Source organism: Terrapene carolina, unplaced genomic scaffold (genome assembly GCF_002925995.2).
Source record: "Terrapene carolina triunguis isolate 2854851 unplaced genomic scaffold, T_m_triunguis-2.0 Scaffold97, whole genome shotgun sequence".
NCBI classification, from domain to species: Eukaryota; Metazoa; Chordata; order Testudines; family Emydidae; genus Terrapene; species Terrapene triunguis.
The window spans coordinates 20,210,718-20,223,135 of record NW_020664448.1 but is presented as its reverse complement, the minus strand read 5'-3'; the positions used below and the strand labels follow the sequence as shown (position 1 = coordinate 20,223,135).

Below are 12,418 nucleotides of genomic sequence, written 5' to 3'. Positions count from 1 at the left end.
GAAGAAGTGGGCTGTAGCCCACGAAAGCTTATGCTCTAATAAATTTGTTAGTCTCTAAGGTGCCACAAGTACTCCTGTTCTTTCTTTTGGAATCAATTTCATACCAGTGGAGATGCTAACGTTTAGCAGATTAAATTCAATCTTGGCTACAATTTGAACTGAAGTTCAACCCCTTCTAATGGTAATTTAAGAAAACAAAAAAGTGGGTGATAATGAATAAAGAGGGATCTTTTATTTAAGTATATATGAAAATGAAGAATCACTTTAGGTGGCAATTTACTGCAAAAAAAACCCTCCCTACTTTTAATTATAAATCCATATAGAAGACTAGGTTTAAAGTTCAGTCTCCATGCCATTCAGTGCTTGACCTTTTTGTTAAAATTGCCAACATGGGTGTCAATTAACAACAGCTGTGTCGTGATTTTGGTGGTATAGATAGCTGTCTACTGGGACTTAGACAGAGACCACATAATTCATTTCACACACACGGAAGAGCTGTCTAATGGTAACAGCTTTTGGCCAAGACTAACCTCAACTGGATTGACCTTATTATTGATGAGGTGAAATGCTCTATTATACCATTTCCAATCTTAAAGATCTTATTAAAAGCAAACAAAGTGAAACTTGTATTCTTTTTAGCAGTCTGGAGAAGGTCATTTCAAATCACTTGGTGGTTAGTTTGGAATAACAAGAGTACCACAATGTATTTTCAAACACTTTATGCCACACAAGAACTGCTTGACAGAACATGCTGTGAAAGGAGCAAGGAAAGCACTCATTCAACAACACTGACGTCTGCTCGCTTTATTGTTACTTTTCATAGGACCACTGCAAATAAGAACCCAATGTGCTTGGAGCATAGCAATTACCGTTGCTTACTAATTAAAAACCAGGAGAACTAAAGAACAAGACATGAACAGAGAGGTAAATAGCTAACATTATGAATAAACTTACTATCATGGTCTGCCAGACATGGGGTATATCTTCCTTTGGGTTTGCGTGAGCCTGTTGAGAGGCATATTGCTCTTGATCTTCTGGAAGCTGAACGGGACTGAGGTTGGGGAAGAGGAATGTTGGGGTCTGGTGCAGTGTGAAATATCTATAAGTACAAAAAATCACAATCGATAACTTACATTTTCTTTAAAGCTATGATTAACAATCTGCTTATTTTACCCAGTTACACTTGCACCTGATAGGTTTGTTGTATATATAAAAAAAGGTCAATAGGAATTTTTGTATGAAAGTTCACTGAAGATAGATTTTTGTTTTGATTTAATTTTTCAACGTAAGAACTACAGCACTGGATTAGTGCCTCACAATATGCACGTGAAACTGACAGATACAAGACTATAAAAAAATGAACTGAACTAGTTTACTTTCAATGTTCCTATTAAGAGAAATAAAGTAAACAGAGCACAAACGATAGAAAATACAATAGCTGTTTAACATTGCTCCCATTCCAGTAACCCAATGTACTATTAGTAACAAGGCAAGAGAGATGGATTTTCAAAAATCATGATTTTTCACCTGAAAATGTCCTTTGGTCTAGTGCTAACATTGGATGGTGTAAGGGAAAAGTTGGGGGCAGGGTCATAGCCATGTGTTTGCTCAGCCTGCTGCTCTTTCCAATGAGATTCTGGCCAGCTCCTGCACAAGGCTGGGTGGCTGCTCCTTGTGCTTAGACCTTTCATATCCCCATAACAGTTGGCCCATAGCTTTGATTAAGAAGGAAACATTCTATCTGAAAGTGATCTTCTATAAATGCAGGTATCAGGAGGTAGCCGTGTTAGTCTGTATCTACAAAAACAACAAGGAGTCTGGTGGCACCTTAAAGACTAACAGATTTATTTGGGCATAAGCTTTTGTGGGTAAAAACCTCACTTCTTCAGATGCCCAAATAAATCTGTTAGTCTTTAAGGTGCCACCAGACTCCTTGTTATAAATGCAGCTGACTCTTTTCTTATTTGTAGGAATTTGCTGAAGGTAGTGAATGGGAGATCCGGTAGCATGTTTAATTCCAGTTGCATCACAAATTATATTAAAGTAAAAGGTTCCAGATGAAGTTCTTTTACCTTTTCATAATGCTCTATCAGAATTTCCACTACAATATTCTGAAACTTAATGTTCATCATAGCAGCCACGGTTTCCTCCTGGGCTCTCATCAGAGTCGGCCCAAAGATAACACCAAGGTTGGAGACAGTCATGAGATTTTGTTGACTGTGTAATGAAACCCTGCAAAGGAATTAAAAAAAAAAGAAAGGCTAATTAAACATTCCCTAAATATTGTGCTTATCTCCCATTCCAATAAGGCATCTGACACCACAGAAGCGGACTTTTGTTGTTGTTCACCAGCTCAAGTTTCCCTTTTGAAAATAATTTTAAACTTGTATGTGAAAACTTTGCCCCAAAAGCTGGAAAATATTGTTTTTTCTTTTTGCAAAGCATGACCACCGCATGAATTGCACATAAATGATTCACACAGTAGAGATGATGCAGACAGGCCGATGTAGACCACATCAGGAGGTGGACAAAGACGACTATGCTGGACAGAGATTAAAACTTGGTCTGTACATCCAAGAGAGCAACTGTGCAGTTACTTTGCGACCACAGTAGTTTTCCAAACAGCGATTGTTCAGACACAAATGTATGTATCTATATAAGGCACTGATATGGCCATTGCCACAGAATAACAGTGGAGACAGTAACTCCATTTATCACAGTGTCATTTGGTGGGAATAGTGTCCCATGAATGCAGACTCCTGGTCGGCGAAAAACCCTGGCATCATGAACTTTCCCAGTGCAGCCCACATGGACATTCATAAATCAACCTCTGTGGTCTATGAAGGCCTGCCTAACAATGGAGTAGTACCCCTTGCGGTTTATGTACTCATGTGGTCCGTGAGGAGGGAAAACTATTGGCATATGAGTCCCAGTTTGGAAACCCCATTCTCTAAAAGCTAGGAATTACTTCAGGAGTATCTTTTATGCTCACCACCTTGGGATAAACCATACTGACTGATTGTCTCAGAAACCTGCGCCACCACTTTACCCAGAGTTGACTTCTCAACACCAAATTGGTTGGCAATGGACCTGTAGCAATCTGGGGTAGCCAGCTTCCAGGTGATTATAGCAACCTTCTCTAAGCAAGGATTATTCATAGATTCTAGGATTCATAGATTCTAGGACTGGAAGGGACCTCGAGAGGTCATCGAGTCCAGTCCCCTGCCCGCATGGCAGGACCAAATACTGTCTAGACCATCCCTGATAGATATTTATCTAACCTACTCTTAAATATCTCCAGAGATGGAGATTCCACAACCTCCCTAGGCAATTTATTCCAGTGTTTAACCACCCTGACAGTTAGGAACTTTTTCCTAATGTCCAACCTAGACCTCCCTTGCTGCAGTTTAAACCCATTGCTTCTTGTTCTATCCTTAGAGGCTAAGGTGAACAAGTTTTCTCCCTCCTCCTTATGACACCCTTTTAAATACCTGAAAACTGCTATCATGTCCCCTCTCAGTCTTCTCTTTTCCAAACTAAACAAACCCAATGCTTTCAGCCTTCCTTCATAGGTCATGTTCTCAAGACCTTTAATCATTCTTGTTGCTCTTCTCTGGACCCTTTCCAATTTCTCCACATCTTTTTTGAAATGCGGTGCCCAGAACTGGACACAATACTCCAGCTGAGGCCTAACCAGAGCAGAGTAGAGCGGAAGAATGACTTCTCGTGTCTTGCTCACAACACACCTGTTAATACATCCCAGAATCACGTTTGCTTTTTTTGCAACAGCATCACACTGTTGACTCATATTTAGCTTGTGGTCCACTATAACCCCTAGATCCCTTTCTGCCGTACTCCTTCCTAGACAGTCTCTTCCCATTCTGTATGTGTGAAACTGATTTTTTCTTCCTAAGTGGAGCACTTTGCATTTGTCTTTGTTAAACTTCATCCTGTTTAACTCAGACCATTTCTCCAATTTCTCCAGATCATTTTGAATTATGACCCTGTCCTCCAAAGCAGTTGCAATCCCTCCCAGTTTGGTATCATCCGCAAACTTAATAAGCGTACTTTCTATGCCAATATCTAAGTCGTTGATGAAGATATTGAACAGAGCCGGTCCCAAAACAGACCCCTGCGGTACTCCACTCGTTATGCCTTTCCAGCAGGATTGCAAACCATTAATAACAACTTTCTGAGTACGGTTATCCAGCCAGTTATGCACCCACCTTATAGTAGCCCCATCTAAATTGTATTTGCCTAGTTTATTGATAAGAATATCATGTGAGACCGTATCAAATTCCTTACTAAAGTCTAGGTATACCACATCCACAGCTTCACCCTTATCCACAAGGCTCGTTATCCTATCAAAGAAAGCTTATGCCCTTATGCATGTGTCTTTGTGAGCAGCTTACTCCGAACCTCCAGCATAAAGCTCCAGAAATGTAGTTTTCTTCATGCTAAAGTTCTGGACCCACTGCTGGTCATCCCAGGTCTGCATGCTGATATGATCCCACCAGTCTGTGCTTGGGGCCCTGCTCCAGAAGTGCCAGTCCATGTAGGGGACATCAGCAGCTATACCGAGTATTATGAGTAGCATCAGCCAATGCAAATTTGCCATGCCTGGGCAGATGCATGGACTCCTCCTCTGCCTCCTCTTTCTCCTGCTCCATCATAAGCTCTATCAGGTGTCTTCGGTGGGTCAGAAAATGCCAACAAAACGTCGACCAGCATTTCATGGAAGCTCTGCCGGTTTCCTGACACAGGAGTGAAACCTCAAGCAAGAGAAGTTCTTCAAAGGGCGCCTCCCTCCATGTTGCTGGCTCCGGTAGCTGGTGCATAGAGCAAAATGACTGCTCGGCAGGCTATACTGGTGGGCTGTTCAAACTTCCTGTAACATGCAGGGTAGGCAGTAAAGATTTCCCACAGTGCACCATGGTGAAAGGGCTAGAAGCTATTCGAATCAGGGAGGCAGCATTTTGACAATGAGCCACAGTAATGTGTCTTTCTGTAATGCATTCAGCCAGGCATTGTTTAGTTGCCACCTTGAATGACCCTTGTAATGATTCCTGCCTGAGAATAAATTGTAATCTCCAGATGTGCTAAGTTCTGTTGCAACCCTTGTTTGTAGGACACAAATAAAGAATTATTGTATTTGTAAGAATAAATTTTTATTAAACAGCAATACACAGATTAACATTTCTTACAAGGGACCCGATCCTCTCTGAAATGAGGATTGCACAGCTGAGTGTAAATCCAGCTGTCATTATGGTACATATCCGTAGGGGTGGAGTGCAAGGGGAATTACAACGGGCCAGGAACATGTGAAGAATGTGTGTGGGGATTTGGGCAGGGCATGGAACGCAGTTCTGTATGGGCTGCAGGGGGAGTCAAGCACAGATGTGTTCCGAATGAAAGGCAATCAGGGATCTGAGCATCTCTATTTGGTCCTCCATGAGCTTTATCATCTGCTCCTGAGTCTCTATTATCCACTCCTGCCCTGTCTTATCTCCTGGCTATCCACTTTTAGTTTTTAGTTTATTGTCTCCATGCTCTGTGCTCGCTATCGGCATGATCAGATGATTGCAGCATTTCCTCGTATGCTGGTATGCTCCTTTTAAAAGCAGCATGTTTTCAGCACTGTACCAGAGTGACGGTTGGCCTCTCTTGCCTTCTGGTACACCTGTCTCAGCTCCTTGATTTTAGCATGGCACTGCTGCATGTCCCTTTCATGCCTCTTCCCATCCATGCCACAAGCAATCTGCTCGTAAGTGTGAAAGTTCCTATGGCTGGATCAGAACTGCAACTGCACAGCCTCCTTTCCCCACAGACCCAACAGATCCAGCAACTCTGGTGTACTCCAGGCAGGAGCGAGTTTGCTACAGAAAGCCGGCATGGTCAGCTGGGAAGATGTGATGTGAGCTGTCTACCCCAAGCAAACAGGAAGTGGATTTTCAAAAATTCCCGGGACATTAAATGGGAAGGGGGCGCATGCCTGGGTACCTGGCTGAAGGGCAGCGGAGTAGAAACTGCTGACAAGAGCAGTCATGATGGAGATTGTGGGATACCTCCTGCAGGCCACTTAGGGCGACATAAGCAAATGGAGTGTCTATACTGATAGTGCCGTCACTCTAACTTCTCTATGCCGCTCGTTGAGGTGGTTTTATCATGTTGGTGTAGCACTCCACTGTTTTGTTGATGAAACCTGCCTTTTGTTGACAAAACTGTGTAGTGTAGGCAAGGCCTTAGAATTCTGTGTTAGACGAAAGTGACTCTTTCTTTGATTCTTTATTATTGCCAATTTGCGTATGCAAACGTCTTGCATATCCACAAAGTTAGGTACCAAGAAATATGGGATCAGAATTGTTAATACATATTTTTTAGACCTATCCTAAAAATGTGGCCTTGAATATGTCTAGATGAGGAGTTCTCAAACTTGTGGGTTGTAAGCTCGGGGGAGGTCATGAACAGTGTCAGGTGGGTCATTAGCATCATCACCTATTCTCAACCCTTCAGTTATAAAAAAAAATTGTTTCTAGCCCTTATGATTGTAGAGATTACCTTGAAAATGTGATCTGAGTGTTAATGAATGCATTGCTGCTTGCCTAAATCTACACAAAACATGAAACAATAGCTCTAAGAAGTGTGAACTGCTCTGTTAATTTCAATCAAAGTTGTATGGATTTGCCTCTGTTATTCTACAAAGATGGAATTTGGGATTTTTTCCCAAATGATATGGAATTCAGCATTTTTGTCATGGAATTTCAGTTTGCTACAGCCAGATGCTCAACGTTATGTCTTCAGTCTCCTTGCCTACAGCCATCTGTTTTGCTTTCCCTAAGAAGTTAATAGGATTACAGTCCTCATCCATGGAGCCAGGCAGCAGGCTGCTTGTGACAAACCACTTCTTTCTTCCATGAATCTACCACTTGCAGCCTGACTTTTCTGTCTGGCAGACTCTGTACCACAAACATGTACTAGACTGCTTATCAGTGTTGCACTAGCTGGCAAAGGTTTCTGGAGCATAGAATCATAGGACTGGAAGGGAACACGAGAGGTCATCTAGTCCAGTCCCCTGCACTCATGGCAGGACTAAGTATTATCTAGACCATGCCTGACACGTATTTGTCCAATCTACTCTTAAAAATCTTCCATGATGGAGATTCTACAACCTCCCTAGGCAATTTATTCCAGTGCTTAGCCACCCTGACAGTTAGGAAGTTTTTCCTAATGTCCAACTAAACAGCCCTTGCTGCAGTTTAACCCCATTGCTTCTTGTCCCATCCTCAGAAGTTAAGGAGAATATTTTTTCTCCCTTCTCGTTGTAACAACCTTTTATGTACTTGAAAACTTATCATGTCACCTCTCAATCTTCTCTTCTCTACACTAAACAAACCCAATTTTTTCAGTCTTCCCTCAAAGGTCATGTTATCTAGACCTTTAATCATTTTTGTTGCTCTTCTCTTGCCTTCCCCAATTTGTCCACATCTTTCCTGAAATGTGGCACCCAGAACTGGACACAATATTCCAGTTGAGTATCAGCACAGAGTAGAGTGCACAAATTACTTCTCGTGTCTTGCTTACAACACTCCTGCTAATACATCCCAGAACGATGTTTTCTTTTTTTGCAACAGCATTATGCTGTTGACTCATATTTAGCTTGTGATCCACTATGACCCGCAGATCCCTTTCCGCGGTACTCCTTCCTGGGCAGTCATTTCGCATTTTGTATGTGTGCATCTGATTGTTCCTTCCTAAGTGGAATACTTTGCATTTGTCCTTATTGAATTTCATCCTTTTTACTTCAGACCATTTCTCCACCTTGTCCACATCAGTTTGAATTTTAATCCTAACCTCCAAAGCACCTGCAACCCCTCCCAGCTTGGTATCACCTGCAAACTTTGTAAATGTACTCTCTATGCCATTATCTAAATCACTGATGAAGATATTGAACAGAATGGGACCCAGAACTTATCCCTGTGGGACCCCACTTGATATGCCTTTCCAGCTTGACTGTGAACCACTGATAACTAGTCTCTGGGAACGGTTTTCCAACCAGTTATGCACCCACCTTCTCCACTTCGGTTGTACTTCCCTAGTTTGTTTATGAGAAGGTCATGCGAGACAGTATAAAAAGCCTTACTAAAGTCAATATAACCACATCTACCACTTCCCCCCATCCACAACGCTTGTTACTTTGTCAAAGAAAGCAATTAGATTGGTTTGACATGATTTTTCTTGACAAATCCATGCTGACTGTTACTTACCTTATTATCTTCTAGGTGTTTGGAAATGGATTGCTTAATTATTTGCTCCATTATCTTTCCAGGCACTGAAGTTAAGCTGACTGGTCTGTAATTCTACGGGTTGTCCTCTTTTCTCTTCTTATAGATTGGCACTATACTTGCCCTTTTCCAGTCCTCTGGAATCTCTCCTGTCTTCCATGACTAAGCTAATGGCTCAGATATCTCCTCAGTCAGCTCCTTGAGTATTCTAGGATGTATTTCATCAGGCCCTGGTGACTTGAAGGCATCTAAATTGTCTAAGTAATTTTTAACTTGTTCTTTCCCTAGTTTAATCTCTGATCCTACCTCATTTTCACTGGCATTCAGTATGTTAGATGTCCAATCGCTACTAACCTTTTTGGTGAAAACTGAAACAAAAACGTCATTTAGCACTTCTGCCATTTCCACATTTTCTGTTATTGTTTTGTCCCCCTTCTTGAGTAATGGGACTACCCTGTCCTTGGTCTTCCTCTTGCTTCTAATGTATTTGGAGAATATTTTCATTTTACCCTTTATGTCTCTAGCTAGTTTAATCTTGTTTTGTGCCTTGGCCTTTCTAATTTTGTCCCTGTATACTTGTGTTATTTGTTTATATTCATCCTTTGTAATTTGAACTAGTTTCCACTTTTTGTAGGACTCTTTTGCTAACATCTGTTTTCTTGAAATCCATTATCTTTATTGCGCTGTTTTCCCTCCTACCATTCCTTAGAATCATGAACGCTATCATTTTATGATCACTTTCACCCAAGCTGCCTTCCACTTTCAAATTCTCAACCAGTTCCTCCCTATTTGTCAAAATAAAATCTAGAACAGCCTCTTCCCTAGTAGCTTTCTCTGTCTTCTAAAATAAAAAAAGACTCCAATATATTCCAAGAGCTTGTTGGATAATCTGTGCCCTGAATATGGCCATAAATATGATTATAAAAGGAAGGAGTGCTGAGCCATTTGGAGACCAAGCATCCATCTTTATGAAAAAAAATCCACTCAGCCTCACCTCAGTCCCTGGAAAAACCATGGAGCAGGTCATCAGGGAATCCATTTTGAAGCACTTGGAGGAGAGGAAGGTGATCAGGAACAGTTAATGTAGATTCACCAATGGCAAGTCATGCCTGACTAACCTGATTGCCTTCTATGATGAGGTAACTGGCTCTATGGTTATGGGGAAAGTGGTGGATGTGATACACGTTGACTTTAGCAAAGCTTTTGATACAGTCTCCCACAGTATTCTTGCCAGCAAGTTAAAGAAGTATGGATTGGATGAATGGACTATAAGATGGATAGAAAGCTGGATAGATTGTCGATCTCAACGGGTAGTGATCAACGGCTCGATGTCTAGTTAGCAGCCAGTATCAAGTGGAGTGCCCCAGGGATGGGTCCTGGGGCCAGTTTTGTTCAACATCTTCATTAATGATCTGGAGGATGGCGTGGATTGCACCCTCAGCAAGTTTTCAGATGACCCTAATCTGGGGGGAGAGGTAGATGTGCTGGAGGATAGGGATAGGGTCCAGAGTGACCTAGACAAATTAGAGGATTGGGCCAAAAGAAATCTGATGAGGATCAACAAGGACAAGTGCAGAGTCCTGCACTTAGGTGGGAAGAATCCCATGCACTGCTACAAGCTGGGGACCGACTGGCTAAGTGGCAGTACTGTAGAAAAGGACCCGGGGATTACAGTGGATGAGAAGCTGGAGATGAGTCAACAGTGTGCTCTTGTTGCCAAGAAGGCTTGGGCTGCATTAATAGGAGCATTGACAGCAGATCCGGAGAAGTGATTATTCCCCTCTATTCGGCACTGGTCAGGCCACATCTGGATTATTGCGTCCAGTTTTGGGCCCCCCACTACAGGAAGGCTGTGGACAAATTGGAGAGGGTCCAGCAGAGGGCAAAGAAAATGATTAGGGGGCTGGGGCATATGACTTATGAGGAGAGGCTGAGGGAACTGGGCTTATTTAGCCTGCAGAAAAGAAGAATAAGGGGGGATTTGATAGCAGCCTTCAACTACGTGAAGGGGGGTTCCAAAGAGAATAGAGCTAGTCTGTTCTCAGTGGTGGCAGATGACAGAAGAAGGAGCAATGGTCTCAAGTTGCAGTGGGGGAGGTCAAGGTTGGATATTAGGAAAAGCTATTTCACTAGGAGGGTGGTGAAGCACTGGAATGGGTTACCTAGGGAGGTGGTGGAATCTCCATCCTTAGAGGTTTTTAAGGCCGAGCTTGACAAAGCCCTGACTGGGATGATTTAGTTTGGGTTGGTCCTGCTTTGAGCAGGGGGTTGGACTAGATGACCTCCTGACGTCTCTTTCAACCCTAATCCTCTATGATTCTGTGAAAATCCACTGTTCTATTACATAAATATGTTGTAAATATGAAAGCCCTCCAAGCATCATATGTCATATCACTCAAATAATAAGAGGTGCCAAAAGCTCATAATTTGGGAAATGTTGCTTGCACCCTGTGTCCTGTCAAAACAATTACTTCCTCCAATGTCACAGTCAGCTGATGTGACATTGTTTTCATGACATAGCTTCAGAGGCTGAGGAGAGCCGGTATTCTCAGTACACATGGATGAAACTACATAGGTGTCTTCCTCTGACCAACTTGTAACATTTGTCCAAGATGAGTGAGAAGAATTCATATATGAGCACTGCCTCTTTTGCTGTCTACTGATATGGGCTACAGGGGGAAAAAATAAATCTTTGAAGCTTTCTAACAAGCAATTCTTGGCATGTGGGTTGGATTGGTATTTGAACTGATAGTACTCGAGCTATGACAGGAAAACACAGTGGCTTGTGACTAGAATCTAGTTGATTCTATGCCCCACGCATTTGGGAATATTATTCAATGCACAGGGAAGCTGGAGTGGCAAACAGGATGTCAGTGGAATGGCAGTAGGTACTTGATGAGTATATAAAGTTGTGAACTGTATTAAAGTTAAGCCCAGTGCATGCCTCTTTGCTATTTTATGTGACAGAGCAGGCATTCAACACTGACAGCTCCTCTTCCACTCTGAAGTTCACTGGCTTTCATGGAGTAAATTTTGAATTACTTGTCTGAGCTCAGAAAAGACATAAGGGTTTTCCATCACGAATGTAGCTCTTCCTTTGCAGAATACTTCCCTGATCAGCATAGGCTTGCTCTGAATGCTTCTTTCCAGGAGCAGAATATAACCTAGGTTATTAACCTGAGGGTTGTGAACAGGAGGTTGTGGGTCCTGGTATGGACCACTGATTTTCTTCAACGCTTAGCCGGACAGTTGGCCATAGTGATCGTTCGCCATTTGGTCCGTTCCTGTGCAACCACAAAGGCTTGATGGCCTGAGAGTTCAACAGTGGATCTAGTCCACATTAAATGAAAATGTGGCATGCATTAAATAGCTTACTAAAATCAAAATACACTGCAGTATGACTACTGTATTTGTTTATCCACAAAGGCCCCAAATCCTGCACTGATTTATGCTCATGCTTGACTATGCACTCAACACAATGGGATTACTCAAATGTGCTAAATCAAGTAAGAGTGTAAATCTTTGTAGGATAGGGGCCTCAGAGCCATGAAATGCTTGCTCTAGAGATCAGTCACAAGATATGGGATTGATATAGGAATTAATAGGTGATTTTTTTTGCCTGTGTTGTACATAAGGTCAGGTCCCTTCTGACTTTAAAACCTGTTAGTCCATATTCTGTGTTTTGTTTTTCATTAACCTACACTGTCCACTGTTTCTCTTTTTCTCTAACAACTGACATACTGACTACTTTGAAAGTTTTTCTACAAATTTACCAGATAGTGAAGTAAAAAACTCTTACCAGTACTTCTCAGTATCTCTCCCTCTCCTGTTTCTCTCTTCATAAATAAGAATGTTTGCTGGATACATGTCACAACCTCACAAACTCTTACAAATAATAACCACTGGTTCCAATGCTACAGTTCTCCTATTGTCCTAGCCTATTCAGCAATTTCTAGAGAATCTTACTGAGCCTTGCTAAACTGAATAGAATCAGTTGCTGTGGAATTAACTTCTTCCTTCCTCATTCTGCTTTATGATCGCTCCCTGTCATTGTTATCTGATATTGCACTGAGCACTCTATTACTATGATCATTTCTAGAGATGACAAACAACATTTTAGCTGCCTCTTTAGTGTA

The 12,418-nt window shown here is 41.9% G+C and overlaps 1 protein-coding gene across 1 annotated transcript in view; it reads right to left on the bottom strand.

The window, feature by feature from the left end:
- ARHGAP42 (Rho GTPase activating protein 42) overlaps positions 1–12,418 on the bottom strand; it is a 281,853-nt gene that overhangs the window by 20,219 nt on the left and 249,216 nt on the right. The window contains exons 18-19 of the mRNA XM_026651599.2: positions 2,073–2,232; positions 955–1,099 (exon numbers count right to left, since the gene is read on the bottom strand). Coding sequence (XP_026507384.1) covers positions 955–1,099; positions 2,073–2,232 — 305 coding nt within the window. The remainder of the gene's footprint in view (positions 1–954; positions 1,100–2,072; positions 2,233–12,418) is intronic.